This window comes from Ahaetulla prasina, chromosome 1 (genome assembly GCF_028640845.1).
Source record: "Ahaetulla prasina isolate Xishuangbanna chromosome 1, ASM2864084v1, whole genome shotgun sequence".
NCBI classification, from domain to species: Eukaryota; Metazoa; Chordata; class Lepidosauria; order Squamata; family Colubridae; genus Ahaetulla; species Ahaetulla prasina.
The window spans coordinates 239,202,207-239,226,443 of NC_080539.1; the positions used below are offsets into that span (position 1 = coordinate 239,202,207).

Here is a 24,237-nt window from a genome sequence, read left to right on the forward strand (position 1 = left end):
GGGAGATAGGGCGGTATACAAATACGATAAATAAATAAATAAATAAATAAATAAAAAAGACAAAAATGCAGCCAGTCTTCCAACTATCCATATTTAGGAACTAGCTACCCACATGATCTATCTTGGTCAGGATTCATCCTCCGTTTATTGCCCCACCCCATCTATACTATTGTTGGAGAATGGTTAAGAACACGCACAGGTCTTAATGGAGAAATAGAGCTGAGTGTTATCAATGCACAGATAACATGTATAAGAGGATTCCTAATTATCAGCCCCAGCAGACATAATACTAAAAAAAGATTCTTCACACGATGTTGCAGTTCATTTTGTTGATAAGGGTTGATAAGGTTTAATTGATTTGACATAAAGACATTTTAAAGGTTAATTATAAATGTTTCATTAAAACTGCTGATATCACACTGATACCTAAATTTTACACACTTGAGCTGAGAGTACCTGATTTGTCCATCTGTTTAATCCGAACTTCTGGATCCCAACAGTTCTCTTGGATAACTCTGAAAACTTTCCCATCTTTCATCATTTTGGCTTCCCCCTGCAATATACATTTATATATTGTACTGTACAATATGTTAGTACATTTTTTCATTTATGTCAGAAGTATACATTTCATAAATTGTCTTAAAGCAGCGGTGACCAACTGGTGGTCCGTGGACCACTGGTGGTCCCTGAGAAAATCTGGTGGTCCACAGAAAAAATATTTGCATTTTTTTTAATATTGCACTAAATCGGGGTCCTTAAACTATGGCCCCTGTGACAGAATCATGCAATGAACATTTGTGTTGCTGCAGAGAGTCTCCCCCTTCAGGGTCTTTTTGTGTGGGTTGGAGGGGGGCAAAAATTCTGACTTGGGGTCTGCTTCAGCCTCCTGGCTTTGGGCAAAGGCTGGAGGGAAGTGCCACTGGCAAGAAGCCGGAGGGCCTTGTTTCAGTGGGACTGCCTCATGGCCTGGAACTGACTGACCATCTCAGCCCGCTGAGCCTCCAGGCACCAGTACCTGGCCTGGAATTCCCACAGGTCTTGCCTCTGCTTGGAAACCCTGTGCTCCTAGTCCTCAGTGAGGTGCTTCTGCTGAGCCTCCTTCTTGGTCAGATCCAATTTGAACTGAGCAGCTGTTTTGCCAACTCTTTCTCATGATGGCTGCTTAGCTCCAACAACTGCTTCTTGTTGGGGCCCTAAGGAGCCTGAGTGGGCAGGCGAGAAGTGGCTGGCAGGACAGGGGTGAGTAGAGGCGCCCCTTGATTTGAGTGACATTGAGTTGGCCACGCCCACCCAGTCACATGACCACCTAGCCACACCCACCCAGCTGGTCAGATCATATTAGTGAGATTTAAAATTATGAATTTAGTGGTCCCTGAGGTCTGAAAGGTTGGGGACCCCTGTCTTAAAGCACATAAAGGCTTTTCTTGACCTTCTCTTAAAAACATGGGATCTCTTGCAATATAGTTTTCTGCTGTAACACTAAGCTAATATTAGATACCTGCCAGTCATTGTATCTCATATAAGAAATCTACCATAAAGCTACAGTAGTATTGTCCTAATGTCTTCTCCCATGTGACCACAGATTTTTGAAATTATATAATAACATGAGCCAATTTCATGTAATGGTTAAGATGGTGACCCTAGAGTTGAACACAATTGGACAAGGAAACCATGTATGTATGTATATGTAGAATAAAATAATAATACCAGGAAATAGTAGAATGGAAGACAAAGAATTGAAGAAGATCACAAAGTATTCAGATATGAAAATCAAAACTGGAGTGGTCCCAATTGGAGTAGTTATTAGCATACTAAATGCCATACCAAAAGAAATCTTGAATGGCACTTAGAATACCTGTGCATTCATAAAATTTCCATCAGTCAATTACTAAAGGCTGCATTACTCGGATCCACAAATATACTACATCAATACTGTATAAAAATCTAGGAAAGAACTTGATGAATATAAAGATCAATACCAGCTAAAGAACTGTCAGCTGTGATTTCATATTTTTGTATATATAATAATATTTGTTGATAAGGAAGACAAAAAGTTGTGGATAGTGAATGTTGCAGCACCTGAAGACAGCAAAACAAAAGAGAAAGAACTGGAGAAAATCACCAAATACAAAGATCTGCAAAGAGTAGAATGACATGGCAAAATTAAACAAAAATAGTATTCGTAATATTCCCAGTACATCTGGAGCACCGTTTGAATATCATCGGCATTGACAAAATCAATACCAGTCAATTACAAAAGGCAGTTTTGCTTAGATTAGATTAACAGAGTTGGAAGGGACCTTGTAGGTCATCTATTCTAACCCCCCGCCCAAGCAAAGACCCTACACCATTTCTGACAAATGGCAGTCCAATCTCTTCTTGAAAGTCTCCAGTGATGAAGCTCCCACAACTTCCAAAGGCAAGCTGTTCCATTGGTTGATTGGTCTCGCTGTCAGAAAATTTCTCCTTATTTCTAGGTTGAATCTCTCCTTGATCAGTTTCCATCCATTATTTCTTGTCTGGCTTTCAGGTGCCTTGGAATATAGCTTGACCCTTTCCTCTCTTTGGCAGACTCTCAAATATTGAAACACTGTTATCATGTCTCCCCTGGTCCTTCTCTTCTATCATGTCTCCCCCGGTCCCTTAGAGCAGCTTATATTCTGCTATACCTTTAACACCATCGAACAACAATATCTGCCTATACCAGATCCTTGGAAATAGAACAACTGTGTTAAAAAAAAAAAGCAAAGGTAGTACTAATAGTAATAGGTGTCTTAGGTGCAATCCCACAGCTCCCACAGCAGCTGGAGCACCACTATTAGCATTGACAAATTCACCATCAATCTATTGCAGAAGGCAGCTTTGCTCAGAACAGCTTTCATCCTGCATCAATATCTGTAACACCATCAAACATCCACATTGCCTATCCTCAATAAGCGGACAAAAATGCCAGATCCAGTCTGAACATCTGGTTGACTGTGTGACAAAGCATAGTAATAATAAAAAATCTGGCTGTGTGATCTTGTAGAAAAAAAACAACTGATTTGGGAGAAGTAGCCAAGATAGGAAGATTATGCAATTTCATGGTAGCCCTCACACCAGAATGATTCAGTTGATTAATGCCCATTTCTAAAAATGTTATGGGGTTTTAGAATAATTAAAATTAAGTTTTTCTATTACTGTTAAGGAAAAATTGCTTGTTTTACTTTTTATTGCTTTGAATTAAATTTAAAAATGAAGCTAAATAATAGCTAAATAAATGAAGCTAAATAATAAAGCAAATTTTAAAATATTAGAAACAGGATCACTTATGACTAAAAAAAATCTGAGGGAATTAAATGTTTTTAGCTAGGGATAAAGAGAGAACAAAGTTGGTAAAATGAACTCAATGGATAGGGAACTTGTAGCATCGATCAGGGTATCCAGCTGGATCACCTGCAGGTATTGGAGTTTGGAGACATCTTTTTTTACAATGGTTTTGCCCAGTGGTGAAATCTAATCTTTCACCACTGTGGCGGTTGGAGGGCTTGGGGGTGGGAGGCACCGTTTTACGGTGGTTCTCCTCCTACCTCTCCGACCGCTCGCAGACGGTGTTGACAGGGGGGCAAAGATCGACCCCTAGGCAACTCACTTGTGGGGTGCCGCAGGGGTCGATTCTCTCACCCCTCTTGTTCAACATCTATATGAAGCCGCTGGGAGAGGTCATCCGTGGTTTCGGGGTGAGCTGTCAGCTGTATGCTGATGATACTCAATTGTACATCTCCATCCCGAACCACCCCAACGAAGCCATTGATGTGATGACTCGGTGTCTTGAGGCCATTCGGGTCTGGATGGGGATGAACAGGCTCCGACTCAACCCATCCAAGACGGAGTGGCTGTGGATGCCAGTGTCCCGGCACAGTCAGCTTACCCCTTTGCTGACTGTGGGGGGCGAATCGTTAGCCCCCAGGGAATCGGTGTGCAATTTAGGCGTTCTCCTGGATGCATGGCTGTCTTTAGAAGACCATTTGACAGCCGTCGCCAGGGGAGCTTTTCATCAGGTTTGCCTGATTCGCCAATTGCACCCTTTCCTGGACCGGGACACGTTATGCACGGTCACTCATGCCCTCGTCACTTCCCGTCTGGATTACTGCAATGCTCTCTACATGGGGCTCCCCTTGAGGAGCACCCGGAGGCTCCAACTGGTGCAGAATGCGGCCGCGCGGGGGATTGAGGGAGCTCCTCGTAGCTCCCATGTAACACCTCTCCTGCGCAGGCTGCATTGGTTGCCGGTGGTCTTCCGGGTGCGCTTCAAGGTGTTGGTTATCACCTTTAAAGCGCTCCATGGCATTGGACCGGGATATTTACGGGACCGCCTGCTGCCGACAGTTACCTCCCATTGTCCGGTACGTCCAGTGCGCGCCCACAGGGAGGGTCTTCTTAGGGTGCCGTCGGCTAGTCAATGTCGGCTGGCGGCCCCCAGGGGAAGGGCGTTCTCTGTGGGGGCCCCGGCTCTATGGAATGAGCTGCCGGTGGGACTCCGTCTCCTCCCTGATCTCCGGACCTTTAAACGCGAGCTCAAGACTTTCTTTTTTCACCAAGCGGGGCTGGCCTGATTGATTTTAGTATGGGGGTTTTAGTGGGTTTTAATAGGGTTTTACTAAGGTTTTAGTTTTGATAAATTTTAGCTAATATTTTAAGTATACAGCGATTGAATCAGTTTTTTAAACTTGATATTGTATTTTAATTTGTTAGGATTCTTGTTGTTTTATTGGCTGTACACCGCCCTGAGTCTTCGGAGAAGGGCGGTATAAAAATATGAATAAATAATAAAATAAAAATAAAATAATAATAATAATCTACCGGTTCTGTGGGCGTGGCTTGGTGGGCGTGGTGTGGTTTGGTGGGCATGGCAGGGTAAGGATACTGCAAAATCTCCATTCCCACCCCACTCCAGGGGGAGGATACTGCAAAATCCCCATTCCCTCCTCACTCCTAGCGGAGGGATATTGCAAAATCTCCATTTTCACTCCACTCTGCTATCGGTTCTCCAGAACTGGTCAGAACCTGCTGAAACCCACCTCTGATGCACATGCATGCCGCTTGCACAAATGGAGTTTTGCACACTCACCCACACTCACCTGATTTATTCATAGGGTAAATCAATCAATCACAATGACTCTCTGTTTTACGCTATTCCAACTGCATCTAGAATATTGCATTGCATTTTAGGAAAGACACCAACAAACCGGAGCATGTCATCATGACAGCAGTCAAGATAAAGGTCAGAAAGGAAAAATCTATAAGGAATGGCTGGAGAAGCTGAATGTATTTAGCCCGTGAAGAAAAGAATACAGGGAACCCTGATAATTTCTTAAATAATGAAGATTACAACATAGAAGATGAGGTAGGTAGGATTGTTTCAGAATTCTTCTAGAAAAGAAGAAACAATGGATTTAAATCTCAAAGAAGTAGATTTCAGATGAACATCAGGAAAACTATAACAGTAAGAGATTTTTTAATAATGGAACAGACTGCTTTGGAAAGCATTATATTCTCCTTTACTTGGGGTTTTTATTTGAATCGATGGCCATCTGTTGAGGATTTCAACAGAGGATTCCTGTACTGGGCAAGGCATTAAACTTCACTAGATGATCTTCAGGGTCTCTTCCAAACCTTGGAAGGATATGATTTTATGACTTTCTATATATTACAAAAAGGTGCCTAAAATTGAGAAAACCCATGAGATGTTCACTGCAAAAAAGAATCATGCCTAATATACAGTATAAAGCGTATACAGTATTTAAAATGAGTAATAGGAAGTCATTTAAAATATTAAAAATTAAAATATTATTATTATTATTATTTAATTTGGCAGGGAAGGGATGACATTTCTTTTATAAGTCCAGTTCCAGTCTCATTCTGTGCCTATAGTTAGCATTTGGATCTTAGAGGCACACCCTGAAAATCAGAAATTGTAGCTTTTGTGGAAGCTTGAATTTATTTCTTAGGTTAAAAATAACCACTTGCAGAGGAAATTCTTCAGCTGTATTTTCTGAATCAGGATAGGAAAGTTGGACTAAAAGGTCTGAATGCACATATGTACCCTTATATTTTGATACGTAGGATTCTTAAGTATTATTAATCCTAAAGCTAGATTTAACAGTGCATATATTATAGGTTAATATATTTTTCAAAACTAATACCTTTTAGAGCCTCAAAGTCCTCCTTCCCATTCCCTAACTTCCCATTCTGTCATGTTTTAAGAAAATAGTTCCAAATATCACAGGCAATAATTATGCAGCCAGGATCTAATTTCTCTCGCAAAACACTGTTGGAGAATTGATTTTCCAAAGTGCAAGTAGAGCAAATTTTAACCATATATTCCTACAGGCTATGAATAATGGATGTGAGCTTTCTGTTGACTGTTACATAACAATAGATGAGAAAGTATTTAGGGGAAAAGGATATTCAAACTGACTCGGTTGTATAAAAATAGATCTTTGGGATTCATTTTTGTTCAGCTCAATGAGAATATTTTTGATATGTGCAATAACCTGTGTGGTTATTTTTCAAGCAAGCTGTTAAGGTGGAACCATGATAGTGATGAAGGCAATGTTAAAAGAAGTTCCAAGGATCCTCTTAAGTCTTCATACATAAATGCCAGCTGTAGCAAGATAAATAATAGTCTTCCTAATGCTTAATGCATAGGGCTGGGCTATCTACGGGACCGTCTGCTGCCACCGATTGCCTCCCACCGACCCGTGCGCTCTCACAGGGAGGGACTCCTTAGGGTGCCGTCAGCCAGGCAGTGCCGACTGGTGGCGCCCAGAGGGAGAGCCTTTTCTGTGGGCGCTCCCACCCTCTGGAACGAACTTCCCCCATGTCTTCGTCAGCTTTCTGACCTTCGAACCTTTCGCCGCGAGCTTAAGACACATCTATTTATTTGCGCAGGACTGGACTAGAATTTTAAATTTTAATTTGGTTTTAATGGGGTTTTATTATTTTTATTGCAATTTTTAACATTCGGCCTTATTTAATAAATTTTTTAAATTGGTGTTTTATTCTGTATTTATATGCATGTTTTTATTAGGCTGTAAACCGCCCTGAGTCCCCTGGGAGATAGGGCGGTATATAAATGTGATTAAATAAATAAATAAAATAAATAAATAAATTAAAATAAATTAAAAGAGCTATAGTGTGAGCTTTCTTGATGAGCATACGGTAACAGAATACGCCCAAACAAACTGCTTGGATCAGTATAGCACAGACAGGGCCCTATAGTTTTCAAAATGATTTTATATGTCTGTTAATTTTTGATTGGCTGCTGCCCAGCGTGGGTTGAAAGATGGGTGGTTGGATAAAGGATTAAAAAAAATACATTTCTGAATCCCAGAAATGATAGAACCGTTCTATTTAAAACTAGATTTCTGGCAGAATCGTCTATCACTAAAACAGCGTGAGCTCGGGTCTGCACCAAGCTGTTCAGTGCTGTGTGAGTTCTGAATATGTAGTCTGCCAGAAAAAAAAATTATACAGCATCTTTCTTGGCCTGCCTTACCTTGCTTCATGGAATTTTTAGCTTTGAAGCAGAACCTCCGTAAGGCTAAGACCACAGCTCAGGACAGAAGAATACACCTCCGTTAAATAAGTGCTCTCTTGCTCACTGTAAGGCATTTATTAAATACAGGGAGAGCTCGACTTACGACCACAATTGAGTTCCAAAATTTATTGCTGAGTGAGACAGTTGTTAAGTGAGTTTTGCCCCATTTTCTTGCCACAGTTGTTAAGTAAATCACTGCAGTTGTTAAGTTAGTAACAAAGATGTTAAGTGAATCTGGCTTCCCCATTGACTTTGCATGTCAGAAGGTTGCAAAAGGTGGTTGTCAAGGTTCCAGAAAAACCTCTAAACTCAGAAGCCATTGTCTTTCAGAGTTCTTTACTAGCATGAGGAAACTGGCACACGATGAGTGAAATTCCAAAACTGAACTTCCGATTCTTTTCCCAGTTATACAAACCCCAAGAGTCCCACCCCCCTAACCCCTTTGCTGGTCACATGGTCCCACGTTCTCCCAGTTCATTCGAATATCTTCTCGCCACTCCTCCTGCAGATGTGAACACCATCCGACCTTGACCGCTTGAAGAATGTTACCATACCCCTCAGCCCCCCTTCTTCCCCTCAGGGGAAAAATGTGGCAGCATCTGGAACCCTAAAGTCTAGTATGGTTTCCAGGCCTGACAGTGGTCATGTGACCCTGGGACATTGCAACCATCATATATACATGCCAGTTCAGTGGTGGGATTAAATTTTTTTTACTATTGGTTCTGTGGGAGTGGCAGGGCTTGGTGGGCGTGGCAGAGGAAGGATACTGTAAAATCTCCATTCCCTCCCCACTCCAGGGAAAAGTTATTGCAAAATCCCCATTTCCTCCCGATCAGCTGGGACTTGGGAGGCAGAGAATAGATGGGGCGGGGCCAGTCAGAGCTGGTATTTACCGGTTCTCGGAACTACTCAAAATTTCTGCTACCGGTTCTCCAGAACTGGTCAGAACCTGCTGAATACCACCTCTGTGCCAGTTGCCAAGTGTCTGAATTTTGATCATGTGACTACCACAGTCATAAGTGGTAGTCATAAGTCTGAAAAACAGTCATAAGTCACTTTTTTCAGTGCCATTTGAATGGTCGCTAAACAAATGGTTGCAAGTCGAAGACTACTGATAGTATTATTTTTATTGTGATTGTAATGATATATATAGATATTATTTTATATTATTATATTTTTGCATTTATTTATTTATTAGATTTCTTAAGGCCATCCTATTCCAAAAATATTTTTAATTGTTGTTTAGTTCTTATTTATTAATAATTACTAAACTGCATTCTGGATGGGAATGCATTATAAATAAAATCTGTGCTTGGTTTATTTGTTTGTAGTTAACTTTGGACCTAACTCTCCATCAACAGTTTGCCAAATTGCCAAGCACCTTGATCACGTGATATGTTTCTAATCTGGCCTCAGTGCTGAAGAAGGGATCATACCATTGCCCTTTATCTACAATATTATGATTTGCTTGCTTGTTTATTTTATAACAACCCATTAGAATCCAAAGGTTCTTCAAGGACCTTCAGCATAGCAGGTAGCTCTGGTTTTCAGAGAAAAACATTAGAACATTAGAATTCCACTGCACACATATGTGGATGCAATGACAGTTGCTTTTTAACAAGTTCAAGGCATTCTTTATCCAATACATTCTTCTAGTTTTGTTTTGCTATAGAAATACATTGATTTCCTTGTTTAATTATTTAGATGCCATTTGGTAAAACAAAAATTGCTGATGAAGGAATTAAAGTCCACCAATAATAAATCATCCAACCATAGGCCAGAGATCAGATTCCAAGTTTCTTAGGTCCCCTCCTAGGATTTTTTTTAAAAAAAGTTTCCACAACTCTCCTGAAACAAAATAGTATGGAAGCTACTTTGTGTGGTAGGCTATTCCAAATTAAGTGGGGCAGCAACAAAGACTTGACATCTGTAGATGACGGGCCCCCTAAGGGGAGTCAGAATGAGCTTGCCCTGCTGAGTTTTATTGGAAGGACAGAAGCTGCTGGAAGTAGACAATCCCATAGATAGCTAAGCCTGGAGATACATGGCTTTAAAATAACAACCAGCATCTTTAATTGTACCCAGAAGCTGAAGCAGCAACCAACGCAGGTCTAGTTATATGAAAACATTTACCATGACTGCTTGAGGAGCTATATTTCATATCATTTGAAGCAGGGGTAGGTTCTATTTTTTTTTACTACCGGTTCTATGGGTGTGGCTGGGGGAGGAGATGACTGAGTGGGCGTGGCCAACGATGTCACTCACACACTCAGTTACATGACACCCCCCATCAAACAATGCCCACCGCAACAGTGGTGAAAATTTTTGAGACTTTTTGACACATTTTTTTTTGTCAAAAAAAGGGCCAGACGCAGTGGGGTGGCAGTGGTCATCTCAGCTTTCCCTCCGTTGCTCTTCCTGGCCAGTGGTCCATGGACCACCAGTTGGTGACCACTGTTCCAGACAGTCTTCAAGGACAATGCCATTTAGAGCAAATTGCAATTCGGTGGCCATGAATGTTGGTGAGCAGGGTTTTCAGATCCAGGAACAGTCGCAACTCACACAAGAGAAGCAATTGGGCAAAAGTCCTCTTGGCTATAGGAACCACCTATTCTTCTAGCAGGAACTGTGAATCCAAAGAAATGCTCCCAGTTGCACTAATCCTTCCTGCTATAAATACTAACACTTTGTTTTTGCTACTTTTCAAGACTGATGTAAAATTTATGTCATCCTTATAGGACGGATATATCTTTGATTTTCTTTCATTTCTAGAAAAACATAAATCTAGGGCAGGGGTGTGAAATCTAAATTTTTTTGCTACTGGTTCTGGGCATGGCTTGGTGGGGGTCATGTGACTGGGTGGGAGTAGCTATGTAACTATGTGACTGGGGGATCAAAAGACAAAAACTCACTAGCAATGTCCTGCTGGAGCAGGGTTGGACTAGATGACCTCCAGGTCCCTTCCAGCCCTGGATTATCCTCTGAAGCTGCCTCTGGTGCCAGGTTTGTAGTTCTTCCTTCCTCTCCTCCTTCCTTCCTTCCTTCCTTCCTTCCTTCCTTCCCTGCCTCCCCATCTCCTTTCTTTCTCTCTCTCTCTCTCAAAAACAACCCCCCCAACACACCCCGTTTTTTCTCCCAGCAGGCTTCCCTGAAGCAAACCAAAAAAGAGGGGGGGAGTCCATTTTTCCTCTCAGTAGGCTTCAGGGAAATTATGCCCACCCGTTTTTTGATTTCCCTGAAGCCTGCTGGGAGGAAAAACTGACTCCCCCCCCCATATTTTGGCTAGCACCCAGCTAGCACCCGCAAGATCATCAGAGGCTTTTTTTTTACTTTTAAAAGCATTTTTTTGGCCAAAGAAAAAATGCTTTTAAAAGTTAAAAAAACCCACCTCTAATGATTGGGCAACTGAGCTGGGCATGGGGAGGGCAGGGATTTTTGCTACCGGTTCTCCAAACCACCCGCCGCCATCACTACCGGATCAGGTGATCCAGTCTGAATCGGAAGCATTTTACCCCTGCTCTAGGGTATGTTCTAAACTGTATTCTACTGAGAAGACAGAAAATACAGCATTTTTTCAGCTCGTAAAAAAATGTCTTTAAGACGATTTCCCCTGCAAGTCATTTATAGCAGCTTTTTGAGTCACAACCACCAGTGCAGTAATATAAAACTTATTCCTCATTAATGGCACAAAGATTGTTGGTTAACTCTCAAAAATTCTATGAGTGAGGAAAATGACCTTATAATAAATGAGATTCAAGCAATAGTTGTTAGGAAGACCTGCATTAAAATAGTTCAAATAAATAAGGGTGTCCCCCAAGGCAGCATTCTTGGACCAACACGCTTCATACTATACATAAATGACCTTTGTGGTCATATTATAAGTAACGGCATTCTCTTCACCAATAACGTAAAACTATTTAACACCACCTTCAAAAAGACCTTGACTTTGTGTCAGAATGGTCAAAAAATTGACAACTCCAAATCTCAACCAACAAATGCTCTGTCTTACACATTGGCAAAAGGAATCAGAACACAAAATAAAAAACTGAGTGGATATGACCTTGTAGATGACCCTCACTCCGTCAAGGACCTTGGAGTACTCATATCAAACGATCTAAGTGCCAAAGCCCACTGTAACAACATCGCCAAAAAAGCATTAAGACTTAATTTTGTGTAGCTTCTTCTCTGGTAATATTACACTACTAACCAGAGCATACAAAATATTTGCTAGACCAATTCTCGAATACAGCTCATCTGTCTGGAACCCGCACTGTATACCGGACATTAATACAATTGAACGTGTCCAGAAATATTTCACAAGAAGAGTCCTCCACTCCTCTGCTTGCAACAAAATACCTTATGCCACCAGATTTGAAATTTTGGGCTTAGAAAATTTAGAACTACACCGCCTTCGGTATGACCTAAGCATAGCTCATAAAATCATCTGCTACCGAGACGACTTCCGGTATCCGGCGGCAACGGACATCTGAAGGTGCCTCTCCTGCCTCCAGTGTCCGAATCCGGCCGCCTCCGAGGCCCTTAGGGGCCAGGTGTTCCGAAAAGGACACCTGCCGCACGGACGGCTCGCCAGGGGTCTCCCAGCCGATATACAGGACTGGGGGGACCGATGCTGGCGCGCCCTAGGCTCGGAGGGGTTCGGAGGCCTCAGGCCGCGGCCATTACTTTGGTCGTCGCCTGGGCCGCTGTGCCCGGTGACACCGGGGCTTTGGATTTATAATTGCAGCAGCCTGGTGGCGAACAGGGAACGGAGAAGAATTGAGGAAGGGAGAAGGGAAGGAGATATCGGCAAATGTGAGTGGAGTGCTCCGGAGTGCGGGGGGGTTTCTCTCCCCTGCGACTGGAAGGAGCACGAATCACTTTGGAGAGAGGAGAACTTAAAATAACAAGATTACCGGTTTTGTGGAGCTCTGGAGAGAAGAGGTGATGGAGAAATTTAGGAGGGAGGGTTTGAGGCCCCCCTCCCTCTGGGGAACAATGGTGGCGTCCAGCTTCCGCCTTCACTATGAGAATCTTGATGACATCACTTCCCTTCGGCTTCCTGGTTGACTAACTGTACTCTGGACTCGTTGCTCCTGTGAGTGCCCCCTGGTGGATCCGGAGGAAATTACAAGGATACTGTGCTTGCCTGAGGATTTTAAAAAATTTTTTTAAATGGCAAAAGGTCAGAGACCAACTGCTGGAGAAATGGAGAGAATTTTGGAAAAGTTATCTAATATGGACAAGAAACTGGATGAAATAAGAGCAGAAATTGTGACTATCCAAAAGGATTTAAAGGACACTCAACAAGTCTCAGCAGAAAACAAGCAGAAAGTGGAAGGTCTGGAGGGTGAGATGCGGGCAGTGCAGAAAAGAGAGGAGACGACAGGCAATGCTGTGCTTGGACTACAGATGGATAAAATGTCTTATTTCCTTAGGTTTCAAAATCTGGAAGAAGTGGACCAAGAAGACTTGAGAGATGTTGTGACTAAGCTGTTGGGAGAATTTCTTGGGAGAGGTGTTGACTTTATGAATTGGGATGTGGATCGAGTTTATAGAGTTAATTCAAAATATGCACGCACGCATGCAGTTCCTAGAGAGGTTCATGTCAAATTTGTGAGAAGAGAGACGAGAGATGAAATTCTTAGAAAACATAGGAGTGGGGCACTGACTTATAGGGGCAGGGAGATAGCCATTCTGAGGCAGATTCCCAGACAGGTACGTGAAATGAGAAAGAAATATTACTTTTTGTCAAGCAAATTGTACCAGAAGGGAGTAGGCTTCAGATGGCTGATGCCAGAGGGATTGATGATTTTCCGGGAGGGCATTACGAAAAAAATTAGTACAATTGCGGAGGCTGCGGCCTACGTGGAGGAACACAAAGCCCTCCTGGAATTAGATGACCCAGGAGTTGAAGAAGGGGAGGTTATAGACCATGGGGCGGAGGCGGCTGCCGCTGTTGTGGCCCTGGAGTTGGGTCAGGCTGAACCCAGAGTTCTGAGATCCAAAACTAGGAAGTGACAATGATATTTGGTATTGTGTTGGTTTTCCTTATTCTCCTTTGTATGATATTCTGATTATTCTTGACCCTTCTTTATTGCGTATGTAAGATTGATAAACTTAGCTACTTCGTATCACCTGCTTGCCATATGGCTGTTGTATGTGTTTAAAATTTTGAGTAAAATTCTTATCTTGTATAAGAAAAATGAAAATTTACCATACCTGATATGTATTTGTATAAACCTTTTTTGACCAATAAAAACTTTTTGGAAAAAAAAAAAAAAAAAAAAATCATCTGCTACCATATCCTATCTGTCAGTGACTACTTCAGCTTCAACCACAATACATGAGCACACAATAGATACAAACGTTGATACTGTACCAAACTCGATTGCAAAAAACATGACTTCAGCAACAGAGTGGTCAATGCCTGGAATGCACTACCTGACTCTGTAGTTTCTTCCCTAAACCCCCAAAATTTTAACCTTAGACTAGCTACTGTTGACCTCACCCCATTCCTAAGAGGTCTGTAAGGGGTGTGCATAAGAACACCAGCATACCTACCATCCCTGTCTTAATGTTCCCTTTAATTGTATTCATTTTATGTATTCAATTCATGCTTATAGTTATACATTTCTTAGAGTTTGAAATGTAATACTGTATTTGTTCAAATGCATACAGTGGTTGTTGTTTCTCCTCTAGAGAATAAGTGCTAGGAAAAATTGAGAAGAACATCAATAGCTGCCATATTTCCTCCATGGATTATTTATTCAATTGCTTGCTGGTTCCTTAAAAGCCAGGCTGGGAAATCTGTAGAACTGGAAGAGAACTGGTATCAAGTGCATATTTATAAAGGAAAATTTGGCTTTCTGACATACAAACGTGTTTATGTGAACAGAGACGAGAGTTCTCACAAATATATTTATGATTACTTCCATGGAAAAATAAAGTACAGTATAATTTTTAGGTCACAGATGTAATTTCATAATGATGCTGTGCTCCTAAATTATATGCATATTCATTTTCCAGGTTTGGGCAGGTTTTTTAAAAAATCCCTGTAATTATTTAATTTATGGAATAACAAGTGACTAATATTCATAACACCAGTCATGCGTTTGTAATTTTTGTTCATTGTGTTCTACTGATTATATTTCTCTTGGGCAATCTCAGTGAAGAATATTTTTTCAGCTCCATTTCCCAGTCAACTTTAGGTAACAATTAAACACCGCCCTGAGTCCTTCGGGAGAAGGGCGGTATAAAAATTTAATAAAATAAAATAAATAAATAAATAAATAAAATACACAATCTATATCAGTGAAAAAAAGAGAACCTATAAAATAACTCAAATTATACAAATGCAACCATCAGAAGCAAGGTCAGACATTTTAGACCATATAAAATTATTTTTTATATTACACTATTTTATGTTACCTTGTTTCCCCCCAAATAAGACATCCCCTGATAATAAGCCCAATAGGGCTTTTGAGCGCAGGGCAATAAGGCCAAGCGCTTATTTCAGGGTTCAAAAAATATAAGTCAGGGGAGTTTGGGGAAATATGGTACTGGTAGTTCACAGCTTATGATTATAACTGAGCCAAAATTTTCTGTTGCTAAGCAAAACAGTTGGTCAGTGAGTTTTGCCCCATTTTACGGCCTTTCTTGTCACAGTTGTTAGGTGAATCAGTGCAGTTGTTAAGTTAGTAACATGGTCATTAAGTGAGTCAGATTTTCTCATTGACTTTGCTTGTCAGAAGGTCGCTAAAAGGTGATTATATGAACCCGGGAAGCTGCAGCTGTTATAAATATGAACCAGCTGCCAAGTGTCTGAATTTGGATCACGTGAGCATGCGGATGCTGCAACGGATGTAAGTGCGAAAATGGTCATAAGTCACTTTTTCCTGAGCCATTGTAACTTTGAACAGTCAGTAAAAGATTGATTGTAAGTTGAGGACTATCTATATATTGTTTATTTTGCATCACACTGTTCATTATGCAAGGCTAGAATGAAAGAGAAATGTGAGAAATAGGAAAGGTGACCAAATCTGTTAAAGTGATTCTTCTTACTCTGGGATCTAATCAGAATAGAGCTGGAAGGGACCTTGGAGGTCTTATAGTCCAATCCCTGCTCAAGCAGGAGACCCTGCATTTCAGACAAGTGACTGTCCAGTATTATCTTAAAAACCACCAGTGATGAAGCACCTACAACATCTGACGGCAAGCTGTTCCATTGGTTAATTATCTTCATTGTTAGGAAGTTTGTCCTTAGTTCCAGGTTGCTTCTCACCTTGATTAGTTTCCATCCATTGTTTCTTGTCTTGCCTACAGGTACTTTGGTAAATAAGTTAACTCACTCCTCTTTGTGGCAACCTCTCAAATACTGAAATACTGCTATCATGTCACTCCTAGTCCTTCTTTTCTGTAAACTAGCTAAATCCAAAACCTGCAGCCATTCTTCATATGTTTTAGTCTCCAGGCCTTTAATCATCTTAGTTAGAGCACTTAGTAAGAGCACTTAGTGCTCTTCTTTGCACTTTTTTTTCAAAGTTTCAACATTTTTTTATGTAACGTGGTGACCAAAACTGGATGCAGTATTCCAGGTGTGGCCTTAGTAAGGCTTTATAAAGTGGTATTAATACTTCATGTGATTTTGATTCTATGCCTCTGTTTATACAACCAAGGATTGTGTTAGTTTTTTTGGCTACTACTGCATACTGCTTGCTCATATTTAAGTGATGGTCCACTAGGACTCCAAAGTCCTTCTCACAGATACTATTTTTGAGCCAGGTTTCACCTAAATCCTCACTGCTGCAACCTAATAAATGTATTTATCAAAAACCCTAAGCAGCCAAAGGAACTTCTATAATAGCATAGCGTGGCTCAAACACAGCTAATTGTCATCAGATTCAGAGTATCAGAAAATAAGTACTTGTTCACACTAAATTAATTATAGTAGTGGCATTCACTGCCAGACTTATTGATGTTTATATCTAATATATCTATCAGTATGGCTCCAAGCTATTATTTCCACTAAGTGTCTCTAGAGGGACATGACAGGGACGTGCTGAGGATTTTGTTCAATATCTGTCTGATAAAATCGCTCAGATTCGGGATGGCTTGGACACTGATTGGATAGATTCAGGTGGGATGGCGGAGACGAGTCTTGAGAATGTTATCTGGGCTGAGTTCGATCCTGTGACTCCTGAGGACATGGACAGGTTGTTGGGTAGGCTGAACTCCACCACATGTTTATTGGACCCGTGTCCCTCCTGGATGGTGCTGGCCACCCGGGAGGTTACACGAGGCTGGCTCCAGGAAGTTACCAACGCTTCTTTGTTGGAGGGTGTTTTCCCTGCCGCTTTGAAAGAGGCGGTGGTGAGGCCCCTCCTTAAGAAGCCCTCCTTGGACCCGGCTATTTTAGCGAACTATCGTCCAGTCTCCAACCTTCGCTTTTTAGCGAAGGTTGTTGAGAGTGTGGTGGCATATCAGCTTCCTCAGCACCTGGAGGAAACTGTCTATCTGGACCTGTTCCAGTCCGGTTTCAGGCCCGGTTACAGCACCGAGACGGCTTTGGTCGCGTTGGTGGATGACCTCTGGAGAGCCCGGGACAGGGGATGTTCCTCTGTCCTTGTCCTTTTAGATCTCTCAGCGGCTTTTGATACCATCGACCATGGTATCCTGCTGCGACGGTTGAGGATTGGGGTGGGAGGCACCGTTTATCGGTGGTTCTCCTCCTATCTCTCTGACCGTTCGCAGACGGTGTTGGCAGGGGGGGAGAGATCGGCCCCGAGGCGCCTCACTTGTGGGGTGCCTCAGGGGTCTGTTCTCTCGCCTCTCCTGTTCAACATCTACATCAAGCCGCTGGGTGAGGTTATCCGTGGGTTCGGGGTGGATTATCATCTGTACGCTGATGATACGCAGCTGTACATTTCCACCCCGAACCACCCCAACGAAGCTGTCGAGGTGATGGGCTGGTGCCTTGAGGCCGTGCGGGTCTGGATGGTGAGGAACAGGCTCCAACTCAACCCTTCCAAGACAGAGTGGCTGTGGGTACCGGCGTCCCGGTACAGTCAGCTTACACCATCGCTGACTGTGGGGGAGGAAGTACTGACCCCCAGGGAGGGAGTGCGCAACTTAGGCGTTCTCCTGGACGATCGGCTGTCCTTAGAGAACCATTTGACAGCCGTCGCCAGGGGAGCATTCTATCAGGTCCATCTGATTCGCCAGTTGCGCCCCTTCCTTGACCGTGACGCCTTGCGCACGGTCACTCACGCCCTCGTCACTTCCCGCCTGGACTATTGCAATGCTCTCTACATGGGGCTCCCCTTGAAGAGCACCCGGAGGCTCCAGTTAGTCCAGAATGCGCCGCTGGTGATAGAGGGAGCACCGCGTTGCTCTCATATAACACCTATCCTGCGCGGCCTGCACTGGCTACCGTAGTCTTCGGGTGCAATTCAAGGTTTTGGTGACCACCTTTAAAGCGCCCATGGCTTAGGACCGATACCTTCGAGACCGCCTTCTGCCGCCGATTGCCTCCCAACGACCTGTGCGCTCCCACAGAGTGGGCCTCCTCAGGGTGCCGCCGACCAAACAATGTAGGTTGGCGGCCCCAGAGGGCCTTCTGTGGCGGCACCAGCCCTGTGGAACGAGCTCCCTCCAGGATTACGACAACTACCCGACCTCCGGACCTTCAGACGGGAACTGAAGACTTTATTGTTTCAGCGTGCAGGACTAGCCTAAGATAAAAGGTTTTAGCATATTTTAATGGGGTTTTTATAGGTTTTTTATTTTTTAGTGATCAGGCCATGATATTATCTAGTTTTAATTGGGTTTTAATGTTTATTTATTGTACTGTTTTAATATGCCTGTGAACCGCCCTGAGTCCTACGGGAGATGGTGCGGTATATAAGTTCGATTAATAAATAAATAAATAAATAAATAAATAAATAAATAAATAAATAAATAAATAAATAAATAAATAGAGGCAGGAACTGATATTGTCTTTAATACCATTTTTATAGGTTTCCTGGAAAGTCCAGAAGTGCTGCATTGGAAATCAGATGCTGAATTAGATAGTCCTTTGGCCTGATTCAGCATGACTAGAAGAGTATTCTTTTCCAAAATTCAAATATATATATCTTAATAGTTATTACTTATCAGTCATAAACTTAACCTACCTTATGGTCTTTCTCCAATTGAACCCATCCTCCATAGCCATATCTCTGTGAAAAGGAAGACAGAGTTAACAAATACACATAAAGTAAGTCATACATTATGGTTCACCAACTAGGTCATGTTAATTTAAAACCAAGCAAATCATTTCTTTTACATTCAGACTGTATAATATGCAGGTAGTCCTCAATTTATGACCACTATTGAGCCCAATTTTCTGTTGTTAAGTAAGATATTTATTAACTGAGGTTTGCCCCATTTTACCACCTTTTTTACCACAGTTGTTAAGTGAATCACTGAAGTTGTTAAGTTAGTTAGTAAGTGAATTTGACTTCCACATTGACTTTGCTTGTCAGAAGGTTGCAAGAGATGATCACATGACCCTGGGACAATGCAACAGTCATAAATATGAGTCAATTGTCAAACAACTGAATTTTGATCACGATCACACGGAGGTTGCAGTAGTTGCAAGAGTGAAAAATGGTCATAAGTCACTTTTTCAGTGCCATTGTAACTTTGAACAGTCACTAAGCAAACTATTGTAAGTCAAGGGCTATATGTACTGTAGCAGTGTCATATTCTCCAGATATATTTTTTAACTGGAATGATTCTTGGGTATGGGAAAGTTGCTATAACTTTTTAATTGCTTAAAGTCAAACTATAAGTTACTATCAGTTACACATGCATACTTAAATAAAAATCTATTTATTCTAATTATATTGAAATGGAGTATAATAATTCATATCTCCTTTTTTTAAAAAAACAATTATTTTTAATAGCAAATACTATATTATACTAACACTGTACTGTAGTGTATTGCACTGTGAATACACCAGGAGAAATATGATATTATACAAAGAGAAGACAGAGAAAGAAAGAAAAAACACTGGTATATTGTTGTTTAAATATATATATATTAAATATGATAAAATGTGATAAAAAAGAATTATAAACCTGCAAAAGAAATAAAATGATATTCTTCTATGCACCCCAGGTTTGATAGAACCAAAGCCCTTCATTTAATGAGCAATCTTATATTCAAAGAATATAGTTGAATAACTTGAATATTCATATCATATCAAGGTATTTAACTTTTTCTTTCCAAAATGATATTTCCCTATGTAATGGATAGAAACCAAAAGGAAACTAATACAAAAACCAGTCATCTAATAATGTCCAACCCTATGCGTTGTTTTGATTTTGGAATTGGGTTCTTTCCTTTTCTCATCAATGGATGGAATGAATTTCATTTTTAAAATATAGAGCAACGATAGTCAACCTTTTTATACCTACCGCCCACTTTTGTATCTCTGTTAGTAGTAAAATTTTCTAACCGCCCACCGGTTCCACAGTAATGCGCCATGTATTGTCGTCTGCGCACGCTTCTCGCACATCATGGATTGGGTTTGGTGGCGGCCTCCAGCTACCAGTTCTGCTTGTCTGTTACAGCTGGGTGGTGTGGGGGGAGATGCGCGAGCTATTCTGGGACGAGGCTCTTTTGTTTGCGGCCGCACTATAGCGCCATTTAGTTTCACTTATGTAACGTGAACTAAACTTATGCACGGGTGATACAAATAGTATATTTTCAGAAATTTAAATTATCACAGGGAATTTTATGAAAACCTAATGAAAATGCTATGAAATTTTTTTAAAAAGTCAATTAAATTAAAAAAAAGGAAAGTGTTTCAGTATCGGACAAAATCCCTACTGCCCACCATGAAAGCTGGAACACCCACCAGTGGTAGGGACCAGGTTGACTACCACTGATATAGAGTATTTCTGTTTAAGGTGGCCTTGGAGAAAACTATCAAAATTCTGGCTTCCTGCTACAAAATGGGTGAGATCATTCTGTTATCATTTAATTGAAAGGGAAATATACTTCCTCTGATACATCTTTTACTATTTGGCTTCCTAAATCTCACATAATGAGGTTTCCGATAGGGCAAATTTTTGCACATCCAGCACCTACGGTCTTCATTATGTAACCAGAATTAAAATAAAGATACAGTGAAATCATAATCTCAGCTGAGCAGCATTTGTTAATAATTAGTGTAGTCATGTATTGATCCTCTGTTCAGCCTTGATGATTCAATAGCAGGGATGAAGGTCACCTTTGTCTATTAATATTTAAAGAGCTGGGAAAAGCTTCTAGTACACAAGTAAAATATCTCCTCATTCTCCCAAGAAGGATTGTAACTCTTCTTATGGCAGAAAATACCATGATAGGAATAAGGCCTGCTTTTCCTTTATTTCACTTTCGTTTCGTTTGAACTATCTCATAATCACAAAAGGGAAAAGTACTCAGCATTTTTTATTTCTAGATATAAAAAGGTTCACAAAGAGGCATTTTAAGAAATCAGTAACAACATCCTGGCATAAATCCTGCAATGTGGTTTTCAACTGACGTCAATCTATATTTGAGCTACATTTTAAAAGATGCAGAATTGAGGTGTTAGCGACAGCGATACGTTCATTAATTGATTTACATGAATATAAGAGAAGACTATTGACTTATTAAACACTCTTGTGAAATTTGATACAACCAGTATTGCTTCATGTTCAAATATTTTTGGATATGAACTTGAGTTTACTGAAGAATCTAGAGATCTATTCTTATAACAGAATGACAGGCAAATATTTTTGACAAGCTTACAGCAAAACGACAGCTTTTTCTCGTTTGCCTCCTCCTGGTTTTGTTCTGGTCATTCTATTCTATGACTAACACCCTTGGTAGTTATTTTCTCAATAATCACCAAACAGGTTCATTTGTAATTGAGCTGTTTGAGATATATATATATTTGTTTTCTGAGGTTTTCGCGGGTGTTTGTATGTAGGTCTTTGGTTATTTGGGTTTTCTCCCACGCAAAATTGGAAATGTCTTGGCGACGTTTCGACGAAGTCTCATTCGTCATCTTCAGGCTTCAGCTTCGTGCTTCTGAGAGCAATGCTCTCAGAAGTTTGAAGATGAATATATATATATATATATATATATATATATATATGTAGGTCTTTGCTTATTTGGGTTTTCTCCCGAAAAATTGGAAGTGTCTTGGTGACGTTTAAAGTCTCATTCGTCATCTTCAGGCTTCAGCTTCATGCTTCTGGGAGCAATGTGATTGCAGCTGTTTCTTCCTTTTAACTGCTAGTGGGGTTTGAACTGATTGGTGGGAGCTTGGCTGTGCTCTGATTGGATGGGTTTTTGTGCTCTGATTGGCTGGGGTGTGTCCTGTTTGGTGGGGGCTTGGTTGTGCTCAGATTAGTCTGAGTTGCAGGGGATTTGAGCTGGTGAGCTGCATTGCTGTTGTTTGGCTTTGTGTTTGTGCTACATCTTCATAGTGGGTGTCAGTCTGCTGCATGAATGGATTGGAGGGGTTTGAAATGGCTAATGTTGCAGCTGCGGTCTGGCTTCTGGTCCTTGGTCGTGCTTCATGATCAGTGTGGGTTTGGGTCTGCTTTCTGGGTGGATGTGTGGTGGTGACATCCTGTGTGGAGCTCGTGAGTGTGGGTCTGGTGTCATTCCTCGTGTTAGGGACTCGTTTGTCAATAAGGGCGGGTTTTCAAATGGCTGGTAGGCAGGAGGTATCATCTCGTTTGTTCATGCTATGTGGGCGTTTTTCTATCTCGATGGCTTCTCTGATTATTCTGTTGTTAAAGTGTTCAGTTTTGGCGATAGTTCTGGTCTTTTTAAAGTCAATATCGTGTCCTGTGACTTTAAAGTGTTGGACCAGGGAAGAAGTTGGTTCCTCTTTTGAATGAGTTCTTGTGTTCTTCAATCGTGCACTTATTCTTCTGTTGGTTTGTCCAATGTATGTGGTGGGCAGGCGGTGCATGGGATTTCATATACTCCTTGATTTTCTAACTCAATTTTGTCTTTGGGGTTTCTTAGGATGGTGGATATTTTTTTGGTTTGTGCAGAATGCTGTCTTGATGTTATGTTTGTGGAGGATCTTGCTGATTCTGTCTGTGGTGCCTTTATATATGGGAGGAGGGCTGTGCCATTTTCTTGCTCTCTGTCTTGGGTTTTAGTGGGGGTTCTTTTGGATTAGTTTGGTAATCTTATTTCTCTGAATCCATTGGATGTTAGTACGTTTGTGAGAGTGTGTAGTTCGGTTTTAGGTGTTGTTCGTCAGCAAAGCATTTTGTTCTAGAGATGAGTGTGTTGGCTACGGAGTTGATCTGTGCTGGGTGGTGGTGTGAGAGTGCATGCAGATAGCGGTTTGTGTGTGTTTTCTTCTGGTAGATGGTGTGTCCTAGGGAGCCATTGGGTTTCTTGTAGACTAAGACATCTAGGAAGGAAGTTGGTTGTTAACTTCTGTTTCCATGGTGAACTGTATTTTGGGGTGTAGGCTATTGAGGTGTGAGGAAGTTTTCAAGTTTTTCTTTCCCGTGTGGCCAGATTATGAAGGTGTATAAATCTACGTATCTGAGCCAGAGTTTGGGTTTGTGATCAGATTTTTCTAGTGCTTGGGTTTCAAAGTGTTCCATGTAGAGGTTGGCAATGACAGGTGAGAGAGGGTGATCCCATGGGTGCGCCTTCTATTTGTTTGTATTTTGTCCGTTATAGATGAAGTATGTGTTGATAGGCAGTGGTTGGTCAGATCTAGTATGTGCTTGGGGGTTATATTTGTTTTGGATAGCTGTCAAGGCTTCTTTGATTGGCACTTGGGTGAAGAGGATATGACATCAAAGCTCACGAGTAGGTCGCTGGGCTGTAAGTTTTGTTTCTTTATGATCTCTATGAACTGGAATGAGTTTTTACGTGTGGCGATGGATTCTGCATAGGGCTGTAGTTGTTTGGCGAGAAATTTGGCTAGGTTTTGTAGAGGTGAGCCTATGGAGCTGACTATGGGTCTGAGTGGGGGTTCCTTCTTTGTGTATCTTGGGAGGCCCGTGAGCTTAGGCATCTGGATGATTTCTCTGGGAATGATTCTTTGTTGGATTTCTTCGCTGATGGGGAGGCTTTTATTTTGGATCTAGTGGTTTTTCTAGGTAGGTGGTGGGGTCTGTTTTAGGGGCTTGTATGCAGGGTCTTGGAGTAGGTTGGTTAATTTGGTTTGGTAGTCAGATGTGTTCATAACCACCACGGCGTTGCCCTTGTCTGCTGGTAGGATTATTATGCTGGTATCTTTTTCAGGTTAAGTAGTGCTGTCTGTTCCTCTTTGGGTAAGTTGCTTTTGGGTGGCTTGCTGCTGCAGGATGTTGGTGATTTCGAGTCTGATTTTGTTAGCGTCATCGGGGTTGATTTTGGTCAGGCTGGTTTCAACTCCACATATAATGGTTTCAGTGGGAATGTGTTTGGGAGTGACTGCAAAGTTGAATCCTTTGGAAAGGACATCTGTTTCAGCTTTGGTGAGGATCCTATCTGAGATGTTATGCACTGTTTGTTCATGTGTTGCTGTGAGGGTGGAGGGTTTGTTTCTGGCGTTCTTGTAGTCTTGAGTTTGTTGGTGTGCGTGTCTGTCTTGAGGGTGGTCTGTGTTTGGCTCTCA

General features: G+C 41.5%; 1 protein-coding gene across 5 annotated transcripts in view; it reads right to left on the reverse strand.

Moving 5' to 3' along the window:
* Positions 1-24,237, reverse strand: part of ACMSD (aminocarboxymuconate semialdehyde decarboxylase) — an 84,604-nt gene that overhangs the window by 23,686 nt on the left and 36,681 nt on the right. For all 5 annotated transcript variants that reach the window (XM_058194143.1, XM_058194128.1, XM_058194134.1 and 2 more), the window contains 2 exons: positions 18,754-18,798; positions 457-553 (listed from right to left, as the gene is read on the reverse strand). In XM_058194143.1, the coding sequence (XP_058050126.1) occupies positions 457-541 (85 nt within the window). In that variant the 5' untranslated portion in view covers positions 542-553; positions 18,754-18,798. The remainder of the gene's footprint in view (positions 1-456; positions 554-18,753; positions 18,799-24,237) is intronic.